General features: G+C 41.5%; 1 protein-coding gene across 6 annotated transcripts in view; it reads right to left on the reverse strand.

The window, feature by feature from the left end:
- ACSL1 (acyl-CoA synthetase long chain family member 1) overlaps positions 1 to 22518 on the reverse strand; it is a 78872-nt gene that overhangs the window by 20241 nt on the left and 36113 nt on the right. For all 6 annotated transcript variants that reach the window (XM_065596783.1, XM_065596786.1, XM_005281979.4 and 3 more), the window contains exons 2-10: positions 21960 to 22188; positions 13629 to 13743; positions 13114 to 13178; positions 12135 to 12236; positions 7219 to 7318; positions 6873 to 7051; positions 2679 to 2711; positions 2459 to 2510; positions 1666 to 1739 (exon numbers count right to left, since the gene is read on the reverse strand). In XM_065596783.1, the coding sequence (XP_065452855.1) occupies positions 1666 to 1739; positions 2459 to 2510; positions 2679 to 2711; positions 6873 to 7051; positions 7219 to 7318; positions 12135 to 12236; positions 13114 to 13178; positions 13629 to 13743; positions 21960 to 22154 (915 nt within the window). In that variant the 5' untranslated portion in view covers positions 22155 to 22188. The remainder of the gene's footprint in view (positions 1 to 1665; positions 1740 to 2458; positions 2511 to 2678; positions 2712 to 6872; positions 7052 to 7218; positions 7319 to 12134; positions 12237 to 13113; positions 13179 to 13628; positions 13744 to 21959; positions 22189 to 22518) is intronic.

Consider the following 22518-nt stretch of genomic DNA (forward strand, 5'->3'; position numbering starts at 1 on the left):
AAAGCCGTGTGCCATGGGTAGGAAGAGACATTGTTTATCCCACTCAGAAGTTTCTGCCCAATCTACCATAAGTACACTAACAGACTAATAGCTAGCTAAAGCACAGTAAGCAGTGGTTCTCAACCTTTCCAGACTACTCTACCCATCTTATGTACCCCAAGTTTCACCTCACTTAAACTACTTGCTTACAAAAATCATACACAAGTGTCACAGCACATTGAAAATGTTTTTCATTTTTACCATACAATTATAAAATAAATCAAAGTACAATATATTTCAATTTCAGTGCAATACTTGAGCCTGTTTTTCCACATGCAAGCCTTGTCTGAAGCATGTAACTTAGCTTCACAGGGCCCACTATAGCATGGGGCCCTGTGCAATTGCCATTCTTGCATCCCTAATGCCAGACCTGCACTTGTAGCCTCCTGAACCTGTCAGGCAACCCCACCCCACCTAGGGTCACAATCCCCAGGTTGAGAAACACTGATCTAGACGAGTTGAGTACCCCCGGTAGACCTCCGCATACCCCTGGGGTACACTGACCCCTGGATTGAGAACCATGGAGTAAATAGGCTTTAGTCAGTCTGAACCCTAAACCAAAGATCTGCACTCAACAGCAAGTATGAACAGTTATGCTTCTTGCAGGCTCATCCACTTGCTTCTCCAAGGGTATGGACCCTAAAATAACTTTAGCCATTCTGTTTCTAACTCAATGGGCCAGAGGCAAAGTAGTCTCCAAATTGGACTTGGAAAATTAGAGAAAGCTATTTTATGATCTGCTCTAGAGAACCAGTGGAAAAACATACTACATAATTTAATGGAATTAGTTTTTACAGCCTGTTATATTGCAAGAGAGCAGCAGAGATTAAAGGAATATGGGAAACCACCTCATCTGACCCCTTTTCAGGATTTGTCTTTACTAAAAAGAGGGTAGGCGCCTAGGTTACATCTCAAATAGCTAAAAAGCATTACCCCCACCTCTACTTTAGGAAAGAGTTTGAACTGGAATTAGCTTGCATGTGTTTAGCTGGAGCTGTCATTTTTGTAAATGGAGACAAGTCTTCAGATGGGGAAGTTCAGGGTATTGTCAATTGTTCAACTTGCACTATTACCCCAGACTTAGAATAATTAGCTTCAAGATGCCTAGAAGGACTTTGCTTCACCTTGACACTAGTTTAAGTCACTGCAATAAATTTCTACACAGATCAGTGTAGGTGTGGGGAACTCATCTGTCAGAGGGAACAACATGAGAAAAATTTATGCTACCAGATTTTTGGACTGAGTCTAAATCTTGCAGCTTTACCAATCTCTTGCCTTTGAAGTCACTAAATAGCAAGCTGCCAAATCAACCACAGACCAATGGATTAAGCAATAGAGACTGATTTGATATTTTATTTTAAGGTTTTGGGGGATGGGAGAGCAATTAGCAAATGTTTCAGGAATTCAGTGTGTTGAGTTGCCAATTTCAGGACAGCTGTCTTATACTGGTGAAGTTTTGATAAGATGGGTTCAAGTAGTATCAGACAGACTTTAGGAGCCTAAAGAACTTAGTGAAATAGTGTGTTAGATACTTTCAATACCATTTCTTTCTGAAAAGGCTTTCCTTCTTATGGGCTTAGCCCTAAGAGTCTGGAAAACTTTGAATGACTTAGCCTTTAAGTTTACCTCTGTAGCTTTCACAAAAGCTGAAGCATTGCTCACTATATTTTGATGAGTAATCATAGCTCCTTTGGGATTTCCTAAAGAGGAAATAAACATTAAAATCCAACAGTGAAGGGTTTATACACATGAAAATATCAAGTGGAGATAATATTCACTTCATCACCTCTAGGGAAGTCTAGAAAGGGCTTTAATGGATAGATGCACAACACTTAAAACAAAGGCTAATTGTATGAACTAAGTAAAACTTAATGAAGGGATAGAAATTGCTAACAGGTTTGCAAAGTTAGACAGCACCTGTTCTGTTCAAATGGTTTTGAGGAATAAAGACAGATAGAAGGCCTTTAATATCTTCCATGTTTGGAAGCTAAATATCCTCAGAAGGAAGGGATTTTGGAAAGAATTTGACAAAGAAGTTTAACACTGAAGTCAACTTCTAAATTCAATCCTACAAATTTTAATACAAGTCTCATTGTTTGAGAAAAAAGGAGGGGGTGAGGTATTCTGTTGAAGGAGACAAGCTTTTGAGCTACAGAGCTCTTCACCCTGTGTTAGCAGCAAGCCCATCCTGATACCGCTCTTCTGAAAGTGCATTTTAGGCTCCAGGAATTGTGTGTCAAGCACTTCAATTTCCCATTGGCTAACCCAGAAAGTTTTAACAAGTTTGCCATCTACTACTTTCTGCTGTAACAGGTGAAATGCTGAAGCAGGAGAAACATTGAGCACCTGGTAAGGAGCCTTCTGAATGATCTTTGTCCATAAAAGTAGAATATAGAAAGTCCAGCATAATTAAGTGTACCTGTAGTTCCACTGGTGAAACAGATGACTGCTAGATCTTCTGGATTTGGAGGCTTTTAAAAATAAAAAAATTAAGCCAATTCAGTATAAAGAGATTTTGCAGGACAAAATCAATTTTACTTTGAGCTACAGAAGATGACACACTGGTGTCTTAGTTTGATCTAAAGACTGAAATTATAACTAGTACAGATCAGTTCTCTTTTTGGTAGTTTGATACTTACCACAGGTTTGTGTCTGTGAGCTCTCCCCACCTCCTAAAAATTTAGGAGACAGACATGAGTAGGATAACCACATTTGCTTTAATATATTTCCCTTTCATAACAACCTTTGTCATTTAGACACCAAGCTGGTTATTTTTGATCATAAAGGAATAAAATTTTAACAGAACTTTTAAGTGCCATATGCTTGTGCAGCATATATGCAAACAGTGAGCTGACAATGCCCCTTCAAAAACATAGCAGTAAATTTAGTGTCTTATTTATGAAGTGATAAGTAACCCATGAACTGTGGAATAAGATTAAGCATAGTTTCCAATTTACTTGTGGCAGAGGAGATCGGCATGTCACCTAAATTCTCAGTGTGATAGCAACCAGTTCACACTCCTATTCTAATCTAGTGGACCATGGCATAGGTGTATTCACCATGGTCAACCTTTAATGTAACAGAAGCCATTGTTGATATTTTCAAGAGAAAGTACCTTTTAGCATTGGTCCCAGATTATGACAGTCTTTACTTTTAAAGCCACCATTCATTCTGCACTTTGTTTTGAAAACAGACTCCTTGTTTCACATGCTTCATCAATGCAGATGGGGCACTAACTTTTTAATCGTTGTGCTACCGTCAGATGTCACAGAAGACTTTAGCGTCCAATATCATGCCAATACCACCTTGAAGACAAGTCCATTATTCTAGCATGATGGTGCCCATGCTGTGGACTTACAGAGTTAGTGTTGAAGTGACTATCGTTTATGAATTAGAAATATGCTCCCCTGTGACTTTTGAATGTCAATGTTTGGAACAGCCTGTCATTACAAGAAGGTGGGGAGCACCTTCTCCCTAGCTGCCTCACACTGTTTCCCTACACAAGTGCCAAAAGCACTTACCAGCTGCCATTCCTTCCCTGCCAACACTGTAATAGAGCAGAGAAGCTCCAGTTGCTTCGTTAATCACCAGGCTGTGGGAACTTCAGGGAGAGCAGGATAGGAGCTGTACATTAGGGGAGCTTCGAGCAGAGGAAGCTTCATTGCAACCAGGGGTGTGGGGTGGGGTGTGTGCAGCTCCTGGATTCTCAGCTATAGCTCAGGTTACAACAGCTTGGGGTCTGTTCCAATTTACACTAGCTGACAGCTAGAGCACACTCCAGCCACTCTTCTCCATCTCCTATGCTCCCTACTCCAGAGTTTAGGAAGGGAGCTCGCAGGTGGTTTCTGCCCACTTTGCACCACAATGGCAACAGAGTAGGGCTTAGAATCTGCATCCCCTATTTTGATTGTGGCCTCTTGTCATTTGAGATTTGTCTGACCTCGTGGCTAAAGAGGCCGACAAACGTTCCAACATCTAGAAAAAGCTAAGTAGAGCCTGAAGTTTTCCCTTCTGACCAGTAGTAGAGGTAATGGCTAAAAGCCAAGCATATTTGAGTATGAAATTTCAGTGTTAATGAGCTTAAAGGTTTCAAGACTAAATGTTTTTAATCCTAATTAGGAATGACAGTAGTTAAAGAACCCATATAAAATCAACATTTCAATTTGTCAAAAGATTAACAGTCTTAAACCTGAAATAATTCTATGTGTCAGTTTTACCATGGTCTTTACCTCAAGGTATAAGAAACTAAGCAATGAACATTTCCTTGTGACTGTCCCCACCCTGAATTAAAGGCGTAGGCTATGTCTACACTGCACAGCTTACAGAAGCACACTTGTGGCGATAAAACCTTGCCACTGCAAGGCATGCAGCATAGCTGCTCTTTGTAGGCGAGTGAGAGCAAGAGCTCTCCTGCCAAAAACTAAAACCACCCCAACAAGGGGCAGTAGTTTTGTCAGCAGGAGAGCCAACAAAAACCACTGTCAACACCGGTGCTTATTGTTAAAAAGTGCAGCATACATAGCCTTAGTCTCTTCACTGTTTTGCTTTAAAAAAAAAAAAAAAAAAAGATTTTAGGCTGTTTAGGTCAAGGGTTTTTTGTTTAAATAAAGACTTAATGCATTGGGAAAATGCACTTAACATTTCCATGGCATATCATTTGTGACCATGTTAAATCACATCTTAAGAAAAAGATGTGATGGACAGGCAACTATGCCACATTTGCAAGACTGGATTGGATCAGGGCACTGCTGCCAGATGTAGTACTAAACTTCTAGTGGCATTCTATTACTTATTCATGGTAAGACCCAGGAGACTATGTTGATTGTATTGTATACTCTTTAGGGTTAAGTCTCAATAGAATCTTATGTGCAGTGAGGACTGAATATTTTCCCATTAACTGGACAAATGCAGGTCAGACTTTAGCTACCAAGGTATTGTGCACTTCAAGTTGTGGGCCACTTTTTATTATTATTATTATTATTATTATTATTAAATAAGCACTCAGGACCCAGCAGCTCCCACTGGGGACAAATGGGAGCAAATCATCACTTGGAGGAGGAAAAAAAATTAACAGAAAGGCAATCTAGGAGCTACTGCCCTAGGATAGTTAGAATAAGCTGCTTTTATGAAAGCCTGAGTGTTACAAGCCACCAACAATCCACTCTTCAAATAAAATTACTTTTAAAGCACTGGAATTGCACTAGCCCTCAAGCAAGAGGGCTGGCTTTAGTATCCCAGGTTATTCTTTGGGTTTTGGACAAGTCTAGTTCAAACCTTCTCAGAATTATACCAGTTTCACCACTAAGAACTAGGTGTTTTGCAATATTATTGATGCCATGAAAGTTCACTATACCGAAGCAAGAAAAAAGTTTTACCCCCTCACCTCCAAACACACATGCAAGTAGCTGTTCCTTGGTAATGACCTCCACTGTTTTGTTATCTGTACACCTTCACCAAAAGGAGAATGCTTTTTCCCAGCAGTCTAACTGCAGCAAAGATTTTGGTTCAGTGAAATTCAGGAGTGTACCTCAGTTAGTGAGGAACAAGGGGATCAAACATATCACTTGGGAGTTAGATATCAGTGAGTCTTGTGTTCACCAATTTCCCAATCGAAGCCTGGTTAAATTTAAAATTCTATAGCTTTACATGGAAAGATGTGCCACTTCTCTCAAATTCCACATCTGAAAACTGTCCATTTTACTGACTAGATGGTCTATTCAAGTGAAGTGTCACAAGTGAGCCTATGAGCCCTGACATTTTTTGGTTGAAGGATGCAAACTGCAAGCCTATCCCCCAATTCTGTACTTTGAAGTTATACTGCCTCAATCAAAGCTCATTATGGCAGCCTGAAGCAGAAGAATGGTTATATACCTTTTGAATATTTTGTGGACTTCCAGATGATGGTACTCCTAGAAGGCCAATGTTCCACTTCAGGCCATTGCCATTGTTTTGTGGGGCCAGTATAAGTGGTATAAAATCCAGCAAGACAGCTTCATGTTAAGTTTCCAAATCACTGAACCAAGTTCAGTTGTGCTAAGCTCCAGAAAAAGAGTTTAGAAAAAACGGACACTCCCTCCCATTCCCTCTGTAGTAGGCAATTTGTTTTTATTCACCATTGCCTTAGATTCAGAACTACTAAACAGATGAATCTACAAACACCTGCTCCTCCCTCCCCATACTAGCATTCCTCAGAATGAGGCTGTACTAGATTTTCTTGACCTCAGGAGACGTGTAAGACAGCTGTACCTTGTCCATTTACTAGCAGAGGCCGTAAGCCTTAATTTAAGGTTCCAACTAGAAGATGGCACAGTGTTGGTGTTTGAGTACCAAATTGTCAGGGACACCCAGTCCATGACTATGTGCACTGAACGAGATCAATACAAGTAGTTATTCTGTGTATAAACCCACCATCTGAGTTTTATTGCAGCTGGTACTTTATGAAATAGGACTAAGATAAAGGGGTAGCAGAATTGTTCAGACCGCTCCTCTAGATGTAAATATTAATGGTAAGATTTAGGTTTTAGTGTTGCCCTTGAACCAATTTCACTAATTTTTGTATCCACCTTGGTTAAATGAGTCTACAAAATATTTTCCATTGTGAAACACTACTAGCGAATTATTTACTTTCTAAAAAGGATGTCCTGTGTAAATAGAAGTTAAACCTTTACCCTTCACTCTCTTGAAGAAAGATCAAGATTTTGTAACCAGCCATCTGTACAGGATGAATTACTCTGCTGACTCCTCAACTCTCCAGGGCACTTTACTGTTTCCACCCAGTATCTCCTCTATTCCCATAGTTGTACAGTGAAGTAGGGGAAGACTTCAGTGCTTACCTCCAATTCTCTCAGGCTGAGAATTTCAACCCCACACTTCTTCCCACATTCTACGAGATCACTATCAAAGGATTCCATGATAACAATGGTGTTGAGGACTGGAGTTTCTCCCCTTTCCACATTATCCAGCAGCAGCTTGGCCTTGTCAGATTTGTCACAGAAAACCAGTCCTACATCAGCTAATTAGGAGAAGAGTGCTATTAGTAAAAGTTTGACTTATCTAATTATTAGACCTGATCCAGACAGGTTTATATCAGAGGGTTATTTTGAATAAAGGCAACAATCATTTTTACCAGTCAAGCCTGTCATCTGATGTTTAGCTGCTGAACTACTGAAAGAATCATACCTTTGTTCACAATATAACTGATTGCGTCAGCTCCCAGCGTATCATAAAGTGGCACCACCACCATGGAGTAGGTGTAACATCCCTGTTCAATGAGAACCCACTGTGAAGAAAGAAAAGCACAAGTCAATACGAGTTTACTAGTCCAAACAGCAGAGTGCTAAGACTCCTGAAATGAAGGAACCTGATGTTAGCATTCAAATAAGGAAATCTTCAATGTTTGGAGATTTGCCCAACAAGAGTTGCTTGTTCTTTTAACGGTCATTTGTTTACCCAGGAGTGCATAGTATAGGTGGTTAGTTTTCAGAGATACTAACAAGCAAGCTGGCCTACCAGTAGTTCTCAGTTATATGGGAGCAGATACTAGTTCTGGACAAATCCCTCTCCCACAAACACATACACGAATTAGTCTTGCCCCTCCGAGAGGAGGAAAAAAAAAACCCCCACACACCAAGTCCTTTTCTACTAGCTAGCTTCTCCTACATACCCTACATGCACCCATTCTATTCTGGTCTCCCTCCAGTTTCTTCCTTTTGATTCTACCTGTTCGGCGGGAGTGTGCTTTATAGGTGGGAGCACAGGGATTTCTACTTATTCAGTGCTTTTATTAGATTAACTTCAATCCCTGGCACAGCAACCCTCTGTATGAGCCATCACTGAAGTGCTTCAAGTGTCAGTGCAAGTTGGTGCAGTCTGATCGTGGCTAGGTAAGCAGGAGCCTTGAATATGTTTGGTAAACTGATGCAAGCCAGTCTATAGATGGTGGTACACTTCAGACAAAACTAATCCAAATGCCATATGGTCACCTTTCCCTCTTGAAAAGAAGGGGTCTACTACTTTGGAGATTGAGATCTCACACACCACCCCTCCCCCCCCCCCCTTCCATAAGTAAAGTCCAAATGGGCAGAAAATCTCTAGTTAGTAAGGAGCCATTCTGTAATATATGCGGAGCTAGATATATGCCCTCTGCTTGGTGAGGAGCTTTCCACAGGTACTCAGACAGACAACTGCAAGTTGAAATGGGAATAGTTCACTGGATAATTTGTTACATAGCTCAGCAAGCACAATAGCTATTACAACCTTATGCCAAGTAATTTAGGCAGGTTAGATCCTAAAGCATCCTTGTACAAGGCAGTCATGCATTCAGAGGATGTCTAAAAAACAGGACAGTGAAAGTTGTTCACGAAAGAGAACCAGTTATATGCAATACCCATGTAGCTATGCCAAATTCTAGGCTTTGTGACTACCATGAGGTGAAAGTCTCCCTGGCTTTTCTGTGTGCCTAGAAACAGACAATTCAAGTCTTCCTTCCTGGTACTTTGAGTTTTGTCACAAATTCTACAATATTGTAGGACTGAGTATTTCAACATCTGTAATGTTCACCAATTCCAGTTAGTGGTGAAAGCAGCAGACATTTTTAAAATCTGAAACTGGATCCATAATCCTAAAGGGCTCTCTAAGCTTTTACTAGAGCAAAAATATTGGGGGGGGGGGGGAAAAACAGTGTTTTCAGAGGAAGTTAGCCAGTTACTTCATTGCCTGAACAAGTGGTACTATGTTTGTGTAACATTAAATTGGTTAATCCCCTAACATTTTGTTCGGTATTAAATATGCTACCAAGGTTGCTAAATCTCAAGCCTTTGTTATGTTTGTTAACCTGGTCTAGGAAAGCTTTAAGTTTCCTATACTAATGGTACACCTCCACCCAGATATAACGTGACCCGATATAACATGAATTCTGATATACCGCAGTAAAGCAGTGCTCCGGGGGGGCAGGGCTGCGCACTCCTGCGGATCAAAGCAAGTTCGATAGAACGTGGTTTCACCTATAATGCAGTAAGATTTTTTTGGGTCCAGAGGACAGCGTTATATCGAGGTAGAGGTATATATTTCCCGGCTGAATCAGCCACCAAACATGACAATTTTTTATTTTTTTTTGAATGAGTGCATGTTATAAGTAAGCTGTATCATCTTTCCATGCTCATGTTCCAAAAGTGTGCTTTTTGTAAAGTTCAGTATAATGACTCTTGACAGTTGACCCCCAAGTTGCTCACACAGTAGAGACAGTGTTCAGGCCTGCTTGCTAGATTGGCTTGTAAGACTATCAAGCCATCTTGATAACGGCACCTGGATATTTTTGGACTGAGTATTACAACCCCTTTTATACCCACTGTTTAAACTTTTCTGAAAGTAGCCTCCATTTTAGTTGCTATGTTACCAGCTTTCTGTTGCAATAACACCTTGAAATCCACTGTACCAAATACTCCTGCACTAGCAGAATTCAAGCACCTTTGTGTTAGACAGATAGATAATGGTGGAGAAAGTTTCCCCATCACACCCTAGAGTTACAGATGGATCTTCAATTATAACCTTGAGTCCTGACACCAGTTCTTTTCTCTGAACATGAGGAGGATATTTTGTCTATATGTCCATACACGCTAAAGTGTTATATTTCAAAAGATTTCAACTTGGTAAGCTTTAAATTTCTATCAAGAGAAAATTTATACTCTGAAAACTGTCTGACAATAAAGTTGCAAAAATAGGGAGATTACAGTAGTTTGCAAGCATAAAAACACCTGTTTCTAGGTTAACAGAGAAGCAGCAGAGATGAAATCTATAATAAAAAACTCATTCACTGGGAATACACTCCATTTGAGCAAGGGTTTTTCCCTCTAGTTATTTATTAGGGATTTTATATTGCGTATTCCCATAAACTGGTAATGTTTTGAGGACATTTGACTCAAAGGCCATACCAGCTCCCTAAAAATTGGATGAGGGGATGTTTCAGGGAACTGTGTGATTTGGAAGATACCAATATTTAAAATTGCTGGCTTAAGTGAACCTTTTCCATCTCATTGATGACCTAATTTACAAACAACCCCCCCCCCCCCCCCCGGGACCAAGTTACATGGCTCCAAGGTAGGCCTTGCATCTGACTTGTCCAATGACATCAGGAGGTACTAAAAGGCAGAGAAGTAATTTATATGCCATAAAAAAAGAGAGGGGTAAGGCTCAGAAGCCTTTGGCTGGTACAGCCATCTTCATTTACTGCTCCGGTACCCCAGCTAGCTAAAGCAGGGGATGGCAAACTTTTTGGCCTGAGAACTACATCTAGGTGGGGAAATGGAATGCAGGGCCATCAATGTAGGGCTGGGGCAGGGGGTTGGGGTGCAGAGGGACCGCAGGGTGTGGGAGGGGGTGCAGTGTGCAGTAAGGGGCTCAGGGCAAGGGGTTGGGGTGCAGGAGGGGTCCAGAGGCGCTGGCTCTGGCCTGACACTGATTACCTAGAGCAGCTCTGGGGTGGCAGTAGCGCACAGTGGGGCTAAGACCGGCTCCCTGCCTGCCCAGGCCCTGCACCTCTCCCAGAACTGGCTGGCACCACGTCCCTACGGCCCCAGGGGGCGGGCAGGTGCAGCGGATCAGAGGCTCCATGTGCTGCCCTCCCCTGTGGGTACCTCCCCCGAAGCTCCCATTGGCTGCAGTTCCCCATTCCCGGCCAATGGGAACTGCGAGGGGCAGTGTCTGCAGGCGAGAGCAGTGGACAGAGCCCTTGCCAGCAGGGACATAGTGCTGGCTGCTTCCGGGAGTGGTGCGGGGCCCGCAGCAGCACAGGGGTGGCAATCCTGCAGGCTGGATCCAGCCCACAGGCCATAGTTTGCCCACCCCTGAGCTAAAGGCTAGCTTGGGTACATCTATACTGCAAACAGTGCAGCTGTAGCTCAAGTAGACATACACTGACTAATCCCCTTGAGTAGAATTAGTCATGCTGCAAGGGTACCCCAGTTTTTGACCATTCTTCACCTATACCCAAAGAAGGTCTGCTAGTGAGAAGCACTATACCAAGAGACCACCATTCTGGCTTCTTCTCTGCCATTCCATCTCCTATTCTAGGAGAATCCAGAAGACTAGAGCCAATGAGTTTGTGGAAACCTATCATTTTAAACATCTTATGCTTTTTCCTATTAATCTTGTTTTATTAGGTGGGAGATATCCTAGACTTTTTCCTTAGTCCTAGGGGGTGAAATTGTGGCTGTGTGGACATCCATAAAGTCTACAGGAAAGCACCGGGGGAGAGGGAGGAGAAAAGCATTCCCCAAGTTTTAAACAGCCTTAAATATTGTCTGAAAGACACGAGAAGTGTTCCATGTTTAGAAGTCTTGAAACCTTCATACCATATCTGCCAGTTGAACATACTATCCTTTGGAAAAGGATTGTGAGCTCACTTCCAGCTCACTTGAAGGTAAGGTCCAAGACACTGCATTTAATAGAATAGAGCAGATTCTACACAGAAGTGGCAGGCATTTGGTAAGGTTGTAATCCACGGTATTGCAGCATGAACAGACACTTGGGTGTGTCACAACATTTAGTGTTTGCCTATGAGTGGTTAGCATCTCTGGGGAATTGCTAAAATCAGTTTCAAGACACTAGCAAGCACAAGTACAGCTTAGTTTTATATACACCATACTAGACAGATTTCTAAGCATTTTAAATATTAATCCAGTGTCAAAATGAGATACCCAGTTTTAGAGGGCAACAAACTAGCCAACTTTGTTGACATGAGGGATAAGTCTCCTCTCTGAAGTCCAGAGTGTTTAGGAAAAAGGGGGAGGTGAGTTAGGACCCCTGGGATTCCCTACATCTTTTGTAATTACCCCTTCCTTCTAGATGTGGCTCTGGTAAGAGTCTGTGCCAATGGGTCTGTCACAAGGAAGCAATAACTATTACACACTAGATGCCAAGCTTGGTTTCCGAGTTATAGCTGCCACATGTATAATTGTAGGCCTACATGACAGTACCTCTCTACCCCCAAATGCATCTCTTACTAGGAAACTGGTACACTGTCCAATAATTTCAGAACTTGAATGGGTCAGTTTATTTTAAGTTTAACTTTGTCCCTAGCATATCCTTCAGATAGTTACCTCTGGTCTGTTTTGTGCAAAGATTCCTATGTACTGGTCTGGAGCTGGCTTGTAGCCTCTGTGAAGTAGTGCTGAACCCACATACTCTGCTCTCTCTGAGACCTGAAACAGAAAGTCAAGTAAGGTTAACAGCAAACTCCTCAGTACACCACATCTCAATCTGTTGATCTTACACTGGGTATTGGGATTTAAAGTTCAGGAAGGAGAGAGTCTACTGGGCCTTTTTATTTTTGGCTGTTTCCATGACTTAAATGAGATGCATTACAATATACATCAGTCAATCTACTCCAGTTGGACTGTAGAGCATAGCATAGTGGTTTACAGTTAATCACTTCAAGACACTATTCTTGAGGGCTCTCAGGTTGATATGACTGAAGCCTGTGACATCCTTAGGGCCATACAGGTAGTATATATTGTGTGGGCCACATTCACACAACACAGAGCTGCATATGTGGCCTACAATGGTAAATTGGTTGAAAACCACTGAGCTAGATGGACTGGTAAAGAGGCTGTCTAAGCAGCATCTGAAAGATGCTTCCTTTTGAATGGGTCAGAGCTATGGAATAGAGCTCTCAGGAACAGTCTTGAAGTGATTAACTGAAGATGGGATCTGAAAGGTTGTGGAGTTGTTTGAGACACCCCCACCCCCAAAAACAAAACAAAAAATACACAGTATCTGGGACTGTTCATACTCAGATTTATAGTCCTAAAATGCACACTCCTGTGAAATGCTTTTCACTCCATTTCCCTTTTTATATTAGCTCTTGTCCCTAGAATGCAGGGCCTTCTTAGAATGGCATTGCTAGAAATTATCTCCTTGCAATATTTTTTGCGGGGTCAGGGCAGCATGAATTTGAGATACTACTTGAAACAGCTGCAGAGTTACAAGATTTCATACATCTTTGGTATTAGACTAACAGTCATACTAGGGAGGAAAAACCAACTTGTTTTAAGATAGAGAACTAGAGTGGCTGCTTACCTCTTTATAAGAGATCCATTCATATGGCTGATCTGGTTTTCTAACACCCAAACAGGGACCATTATCTTGGAGGGAAGGGGAAAAAAAAAAATCATGTGGCAGTTATTCCAGTTTCGTTCAGGCTGTAACTCTGTTCGCTCCCTTTCAATTATTTGATACCTTAGCTGTTCAGTTCAGCTAGTCCCCTGTCAGGATTAGGTTTTAAGAGACTACTGTCCACTGGGAACTAGACCACAGGCCACCTATAGAAGCCAAACTCACATTTGTTCCTGTTTGGTCAGCGTACACTGAACAGAGTGCACCCTAGGTTGGACTTTTCTTGCACTGCCCTGCTTCACATCAGATCTCCAGTTGGTTTTGCTTTCCAGAGTTCTGAAACATTACCTTTGCCCTCCTCCTATGCTAGAGCATTATTTGTCTACCGAACAGGATAACATCTTATCCTGCAGCCTCAACTGTCTCAAACCCTACAAGTTTGTCTCTTCACTGTCAAGAACTATTTTTTATAAACTTACTTGACACCTCCAAACCTCTTTGGAAGATTTCATAGGCTGTTCTCACATCATCATAGTAATATGTCAATAGCTCATCACTATTAAGCAGGCATGATCTTCGAGCATGCTCACCACCCTAAAAAAAAAAGTATACATGTTTATAGCTAAAGAGGCTAATGACATATTAAAAGACAGGAATGACAACATGAAGATACTGGTGGCTAGTTTGAGACCAAAAATGTTTCAAAAGGAATGAGCAAGTTATGAAATCTAGAAAGATCTTCTCATGTGTCCCAACATTAAAAGTAACAGCAAGGGCAAGATTGAGGTAGCATAGGTGCATGAAGGGGCAGAATTTGGCCCTGGCACATTTGTTCTTTAAGAGCCTAAAACACACACACACACACACACACACACACACAAAGTGAAGTAGAAAAGCTAGTTCTTCTAGCCTTCTCCCCCTCTGGGCACACACTTGAAGAGTCAATGAACTTCAAGTTCGAGATCTTGTTTGCTTTTGTAAGCAAGCTTGCATCCACCTATTTTATAACACTGTTTAACAGGTCAACTCTAGAGAAGTTTTATTTTAAGAGATCCTCAGTAGTACTCCAATGAAGTCAGTAATAGGTCACAAGAGCAAACTAACCAGAGCAGGAAGTAAGCTTTGAGCACGAGGTACAAGTTATTTAACCCTATTCCAGCATCTGTAAGTTTTTGGTTTTTACACTCCCTTTAAGGCACTCAGAACCAGTTTTCTGATCTAGTTTTTATAGGCCACTAAGAGAACATACCTTGGAATTTAGGAAGCCTCCTTTTTTCAAGCATGCTAGCACTTGCTGAAAGTAGAAGCTAGCAATTAACTTGAGTTCAAGTTCATAGCTTATTCTCTAGATTCATTCTACTGCTCAAAAAAAGAATCCTAGAGTATTTTTATTGATTGAGAATGCTTATTTAAGAAATTAAAGTTTTACATATGAGAATTATGCATGTTGCTCTCACCATCAGCATGGCTCATCTCTATCTGAAAGCCTTCAACTACCAAGTTGTTAGCAAAGATAGTCTAGTTCAGTGGCTTTAAAACTGCAGGTTGCGACCCAGTACTGGGTTGCAGAATGTAAGGCACTGGGTCGCAGCAGCTCTGGTCAGCACCGCTGACTGGGCCATTAAAAGTCCAGTCGGTGGTGCTGCCCGGCTAATGCAGGCAGTCCCTACCTGTTCTGACACTGCACTGCACCCCAGAAGTGTCCAGCAGCAGGTCAGGCTCCTAGGCAGTAGGCCACGGGGCTCCATACACTGCCCCCAACCTGAGCACTGACTCCGCACTCCCATTTGCCAGTTCCCAGCCAATGGGAGCTGGGAGAGGGTGGTGCCTGTGGGAGAGCCGCACAGAGCCACTTGCATGCCTCCGCCTAGGAGCTAGACCTGCTGCTGGCTGCTTCCAGAGCCCCAACCCCACACCCAATCCCCTGCCCCAACCCTGATTCCCCAAACCCAGACCCCCTCCTGTACCCCAAACTCCTCATCCCCAGCCCCACCCCAGAACCCTGACCCCCTCCTAAACCCCAATCCCTTCCCCAGCCTGAGCCCCCCCACTGCACTCTAAACCCCTCACTCCTGCAGCCCAACCCTCTGCACCAGTCTTGAGGCCCCCACACCCCAAACCCCTCTGCCCCAGCTCCATTGAGTTGCAGGCATCAATTTTCTTCAACTGGGTCACCAGAAAAAAAAAAGTTTGAAAACCACTTGTCTAGTTAGCTAAACACAGGATTTCATGTAAGCTCTTCTTAAATAGTAGCAGTGTTCAGAGCTGACACCTAGGCTTTATTGCCTAGCCAAATTTTGGACTAGTTGAATCAGTGCCTGTGGGGTATACATTGCATTTGGACTACTACACATAGAATTGTTCGCATGTTAGTCTAGGCTCTTCCTCAAGGTCTATGGTATTCTCAATCTAGCACTGGGAGACAGTCAATTATCCAATTATGTACACTTTGGCAGTTCAAGGAAGACGAAAATACAATATATTAGACATACTAGCAGTTCGTCAGGGAGAGTTAATGGCAGAACAAATTACACTGGTTTAAGGCACTGTTTCAGTGGCACTCCTTCACTGTTAGGCTGGGAACAAGTATTTGAAGAATAAAGTCTCTTCAAGTATTCCTATAGTGCCTAGGTTCAGAAGCATACTGGCATACACTTAAGCCCTTTACTTACTCCACAAAAAGTACACATCACTAAGATATGCTTGTACAGAGGAAAGGAAAACAAGGCTGCTCACTGTACTGTATTCCCATTTCAAATGGAGCACTGTGTACTGGAGACGCTTATTCAGGTTCACTGAAAACTTTAAAGCTTTTTCTTTTCGGCTATTGCACAGTTTCTAGGTTTAGGAATTGAAGAGCTTATGCAATAGGCTTCAGACACGGAAAATGGGACTCATGAATTTGAGCACGCTCCTATTCCAAACACAAGAGCCAAGTCTGTTTCATGGGACCCAGTGGAAAGTCCTGTGTTACCTAATCAGACTGCTACAAGTTATTCGTGGAACGTGACCTGAACTAAGATGAACTGGAAGCTAAGCTAGAGTTCTAAAGGTTATATTCCTGAAGTCCATTTAGGCCCAGATCTTTATTTCAGCTTAAATCTTGTCTACCCAGTTAGTTTGCAGCAAGCTGGGGAGTGAATCTACACCACTCTAGCCAGCAGTGGACTGCCTCTGTGTACCCTGCTGACATGCCTTAACAGTTCATTGGGAGTAGCTCAAACTTTGATCTACTCCAGGGAGTCCATGGCTAAAGTTTGAGCTACTCCCAATGAACTGTTAAGGCATGTCAGCAGGGTACACAGAGGCAGTCCACGGCTGGCAAATGTGGTGTAGATTCACACCCCAGCTTGCTGCAAGCTAGCTGGATGTAGACAAACCCTCAGATTAAGTGTAGCAATTTCTTACTATAGTGCAAATACAAGATTGGGAGATAAAATCCTGCAGAATGGCCAACTGCACTCTCAGTGTTTGAGAAGTACTCACTATAACAACATGCAGCAAAAGTTTTAAGGCCCGAAAATGTCATGAAAATGTCAAAGCATTGGCTTCTATTCTGTTTAAAATACAGGCATTTAGAGTACTGACTCACAGGTGAAGTGGTACTATGTGGCCCCTAGACATGCGTCCCCTTACTGAGTACCTATAGGATCCACTCATACTTTGAGCTCATCCATAGATCAAGATTTGTCATTTGACACAGCAAGAGAAATGCTCCCACTTTAAAAAAAAACCCACACACACACACCAACCACTGGTTTGTTTCCTGTTGACTAGGGGTTGTATTTAAGATTAGCATTGCCACCATGAAACAAGATTGTATCTACACCAAGAAATGCTTGAGTTTGCATCCTCAAGACCCAACGAACTGTTCACCTTAGTTTGCCAAAGAGGGAAACCCACTGGCAGGTGATTCTCAGCAGCAGTAGTGATTTCAACTGCCCAGAATGTACTTAAGTAAATTTCAAACTATGTGTACAACTTTATGACAATCCATAGGTAGGCATGTTAACATCTCAGTTTGAGCACACAACTCCCTTCGAGACCCTTAAAGTTAGACATCTGCATTTAAAATGTTTGCCCTGAAGTCCTTCAAAGCTGGACACCCTTCATTGGATTTCTGCCTCCCCCCAACTGATCTAGAAAAAAATAGGACTGCCTGCAGATCAGAAATCCCTCTAGTGTTGTAGTTTATTGGTAATCAGCTATCGTGTCTTTTCACGGATAAAGAAAAACAACCCCCCACCCTCCAAAAGATGATCTTGGCTGCAGCCTGGAAAAACCATTAGAGCAAGTCGCTATCCTTGCAATGCACCTGGCAACCATGAAGAGGTCTTCCAGTTGTTGTATGGCCCATACTATGCATGCAACATGTGAGCTCAACAGGCTTTATTTCTGGAAGAGTTATGGCATCAGACATCCTTGGAGACACTAGAGGTCACTAGCAACAGAGGGTCCTGTGGCACCTTTAAGACTAACAGAAGTATTGGGAGCATAAACTTTCATGGGTAAGAACCTCACTTCTTCAGATGAAGCTTATGCTCCCAATACTTCTGTTAGTCTTAAAGGTGCCACAGGACCCTCTGTTGCTTTTTACAGATTCAGACTAACACGGCTACCTCTCTGATACTAGAGGTCAGTAGCATCCCTAATGTTTGTTTATCTGGATTTATAAAAAAAGAGTGCTAGAGAAAGCCCCTGTCCATATGTTCCAAATGAGGCCCTTGATATAACTTACATACATTCTAAGTGCAGCAATTTGAGAATTTACCAACAGTTTGAGGCCTGGAGAGAAAGAGCCACTAAATAGCATAATGACAGGTTTCAGAGTAGCAGCCGTGTTAGTCTGTATCCGCAAAAAGAACAGGAGTACTTGTGGCACCTTCAAGACTAACAAATTAACAGAGCATAAGCTTTCGTGGACTACAGCCCACTTCAAGCTTATGCTCTAATAAATTTGTTAGTCTCTAAGGTGCCATAAGTACTCCTGTTCTTTTTAAATAGCATAATGTGCATTGTCATTTTGAAGAGATTCCTGTCCTCAGTTTTTGTGCATTCAGATTTTAATGTGGAGTTCTACACATAGCCATGTGCCTTGCCCAAGTAACTATCAAACTGACAGCTATGACTATTCAGATATCCTTCAATGTGGGTAAAAGGTCAGTCTAGGTTTGACTAAGCAGTTTCAAGTGTACCTGCAGATACATGCACAGTTAGGGATGTGGTTATCACTGGATAATGCTCCTGAAAAAGTTACAGCCAGGAGAGTGCAGTATCACACTAGCTACATGCCTTTGGAATTTTACAAAATGCTTTACATTCAGCTATACATAAAGTGCGACTTAAATATAATAAGATTTCTGTATTGCAAACAGGATCAGAGTGATATGGACAAGCTTTTACAGTAATGCCTATATGATTGCAGAGCAGAATGTGAATAGTCGGCTCTAGCACTTAGAATTTGGCAACTTCACCACTCAAACTACATGTGAATAGTTATTGTAATACCTATAATTACCCTGACTGTTCTTTGCATGCATTTCTTGCACAGGCATTCTGCCTCTAAACTCCTGATTTTCAGGCTAGACTAGATAAGATTAGTTTTGTCTGGGTTATTTTTATAAATCAAGATGTAGGTTAAGTGAAGTTAAGGTAATCACTGTGCTATGTATTGTGATCACTTGGGTTTAAAAAAGTGCACCACACACAGACCAACCATTGAAAGTTTCAGCTATAACTCTAGAGGTCACTATTAATGTACAAGTTTTAAAATACGCATTCTAGAACTTCACCTCACTAATCCAGAAGTGAAGTGGTCCACAAAACTGCTAACTCTACCCCTTTCTCAGCTGAGATTTCAAAATACTGTAATGAGATTTCATGTTACTATTACTAGAATGCTAGTTTCACAAACTTTACTACAGAATACTTGGAATTTACTTCTAAGACATAGTTCCTTATCATTGTCATTTACTTGACTACAACAGTCTAGTCTCATGGTATTGCGCTAAGGTCTTTTGGATAAAATTAAGAATATTGACTTATACAGTGTACTTGGCAATTCACAAGTTTTGTACGTTTCCAATGAGTCCTCCAAAATTAAATTTCTTCAATCACTACTGTAATTTGTTAGATTAATTTTTACTGAGTCATTCCAGTGCAGTCCTACTTTATTTGTGATCCAGCAAATCTGTCATTAGTCAGTACAATACAGATCTCAGTTGTTCTGATACTGGGGTTGTTTAAAGGGTTATAATATTATGGACTCATGATTCCAACTATAGAATCCATTTGAGATGGGAGCCAATTTAGATTATGCTCGAGAAGCAATAAGGAAGTTGATCAGAGACTGCATTTTATGTATTTGTCCATGGTCTAAGGACTTGCTTTATTAAGTTTCAGACCACTGTCAAGAGGGTCCTGTTCGTCCAAGGAACCAGTGACAATTAAAATCCCAAAAGGGTGAGAGCTTTCCAGTTGTTACAGGACTGGCAATGAGAGCCTATACTTGGAGACATTGGCTCTTTGCTCAGCTACCAGAATAGCTTGCTGCATACCACAGCTCTACACCAGTGGTACATGTACCCCTGTGGGTACGCAGAGGTCTTCTGGGTGGGTACATCAACTCATCTAGATTTTGTCTGCTTTTATAACCGGCTACATTTCACTAGTGCATTTTATCAGTACAAACTAAAATTTCATACAATGACTTGTTTATACTGCTCTATATAACTATGCACTGTACAATATTTATATTCCAATTGATTTATAATTATATGGTAAAAAAGACAGTAAGCAATTTCAGTAATGTGTGCTGTGACACTTGTGCTTTTATGTCTGATTTTGTAAGCAAGTGGTCTTTAAGGGAGGCGAAACTTGGAGGTATGCAAGACAAAAAAATCAGACTCCTGAAAGGGGTACAGTGGTCTGGAAAGGTTGAGAGCCACTGCTCTACACCACTTCTTCCAGTTCCAGCTTTTAGAGCTCTATCAAGCAGGACAGCCACCACTAACTAGTGCTGAAAGCAGGTGGTGGGATTTTGCCACTTGTGACAAATTTTGTTTCACCACTAAGTTAAATTGTGAAGTTACTTCACTGACAAAGTACATTAATACTCCTGCTTTGACTACTACTCCCGGTATAGGAGTACATATTACTAGTTTCATACCAGTGCAATGGTTACATTAGAGATACCTACCAGTAGAAAATGGTTCTTGTTTTTAATTCATGCTATTGATGCTTCTCTTGAACATAAAGACTTGTTTTGTTACTTTTACTGGGCCATTGTAATTCCTTTTGAACGGAGAAGCCAGCCAACAAAATCCAAGAGGATTTTTTTTTTTTTTTTTTTTGAACACTCAGGAATACTGCAGACAAGATGTCCATCTTTCAGGCTGAAGTTTGCTTTCTTACAACTTTTACAGCAAGTAAACTCTTGTTTTAGCAACTTTATACATCAGTTTGTGTTAGTTTAGTTACTAACTGCTCTTACTTCAGTTTTATGAAGCTTAAGACAAGTTACTAAGTTAACAGGATTCCATGTTAGTATTCATAGGTCAACTTCATCTAGTACACAATGACTAGTTATGGACAGACAAGTCAAGCTAGAATAGGAGACTTAGCATTTGCTGTTAATATATTTTGAGTGTTTTTACAGTTCAACAGTATTGACTCTCTTGGCTATCAAGGGAAGTTCAGACTCACTGACTTCACTATTCTGGCAGTTGAATCCTGGGTTTTTCTATAAGAGACAAGGAAGGAGGAACCACCACCAGTGTATCCCTACAGTTCACCAGCAACCTCCCCCCAGAAGTTCCTGGGACTGAGAATTCTATAACCAAGATTGGGGAGGAGAGACTGGAAATATCCTTCTAGAATGCTAATTGCCATCTCTGTCTAAAGCCTTCTCTGCTCAGCTATAGAAAGCCCCCTATTATAGCCACTGCCTAAACAATTCTGTCCACATACTCAGTTGGATGCATACCAAATGCTGAAGTTTAACTAGTTAACCCAGTCTGATATTCTTGTCCACACCTGAATTGTGGAGGAGAATCTTTATCCATTACCAAGAAAGCAATACTGAGCTAGGACACAGTTTGCTAGTACTCCTGCCCCTTGCCAACAGCATGCATTATCTAGCACCACAGAACAAAATCCAGGCAAACGTTTTAACAGGTTGCTGACTTGTGCACACATAAAAGGCACACCTATACCAGGTAGTCTTGCCACGAAGCCCAGAACACATTTTATTACTGACCAACTTAAGAAAAAAAAACAGATAGTTTTAAACAGTTGGAAAATGATGTAAGATGACAAGTCTGCCATTTGCTGAAAGCCAGTAAAAAGCTAACTGCAACAGCAGGAATACTCAAGTGTTTGGTCTCTATACTTACACAGCACTAACCTGCAGAAGAGACCTATTGCAACTGAATCCTGATCGACCAAGAACACTAGTTATTTAGATGGACATCAGCTTAACCGGGTGGTTAAGGGAGAAAAGTGGTTTCATGTTCATCTGTTCTGACAGAGCTTTTGTGCTAATCATTAAACAAAAATATTAGGGAAATAATTTAGAATGAAGCCCAATATCAATTAACAACAAGGAACTCAAGATATTCTACTAAGAGTGGAAAGAATTCAGAAGCCTAAAGAAGTTGCTTCATGTAAAAAGTTGCCCCCCTGCCCCATGCAGGAAGAAAGCACTTTCCAGGGAGATACTCCACACAGAGGTTAGTCATCCTTCCCACTGTAAGTACCCCCAGGTTTTAAAGCTGCCCGCTACAGGCATGGCTAGACAGAAATGCACTTACCTCTACTTCCACAGACTGCATGGATAGGTCGCATGGTGGTTTCAGGGCTTTGGGTCTTGTTGCATACCAGTATGTTGTAAGAGCTGCAAATGCACCAAACCCCATCAAAGTGTTGGTTGGAAGTGTGCGTATATACTGTCTGAAATCATCAAGTTCTGGCATTCGCAGATGTCTAAACAATTCATGTGCTTGCATCTCGGTCGGTGGCAGTTGTTCCTTATGCTGGCAGCTGTTGATATGAGAAATACTTTTACATAATATGATAATCCCTTTCCACTTGCCCCTTCCCAACAGAAAGGGATATACACTTTGTCTTACAATTTCAGTTACTGAACAATACCTTTCTCAGCACTAAATCAGTAATTTCAGGTAAGCAACTATTAGTCAATCCAATAACAGTTCTGGATAATAAGATAAAAAAGTAGATGGATCAGAGCTCTAAAATATCCTAATTCTAAGCCAATTGTTAGCATGTGCTGCATTTTAACCAAACTGCTACTTTACCTCTCAAAAGGAGAGTTGTTTATAGCAGACTGTGCCTTTGGCACATATGAAATAA

Source organism: Chrysemys picta, chromosome 5, assembly GCF_011386835.1.
Source record: "Chrysemys picta bellii isolate R12L10 chromosome 5, ASM1138683v2, whole genome shotgun sequence".
NCBI lineage: Eukaryota > Metazoa > Chordata > Testudines > Emydidae > Chrysemys > Chrysemys picta.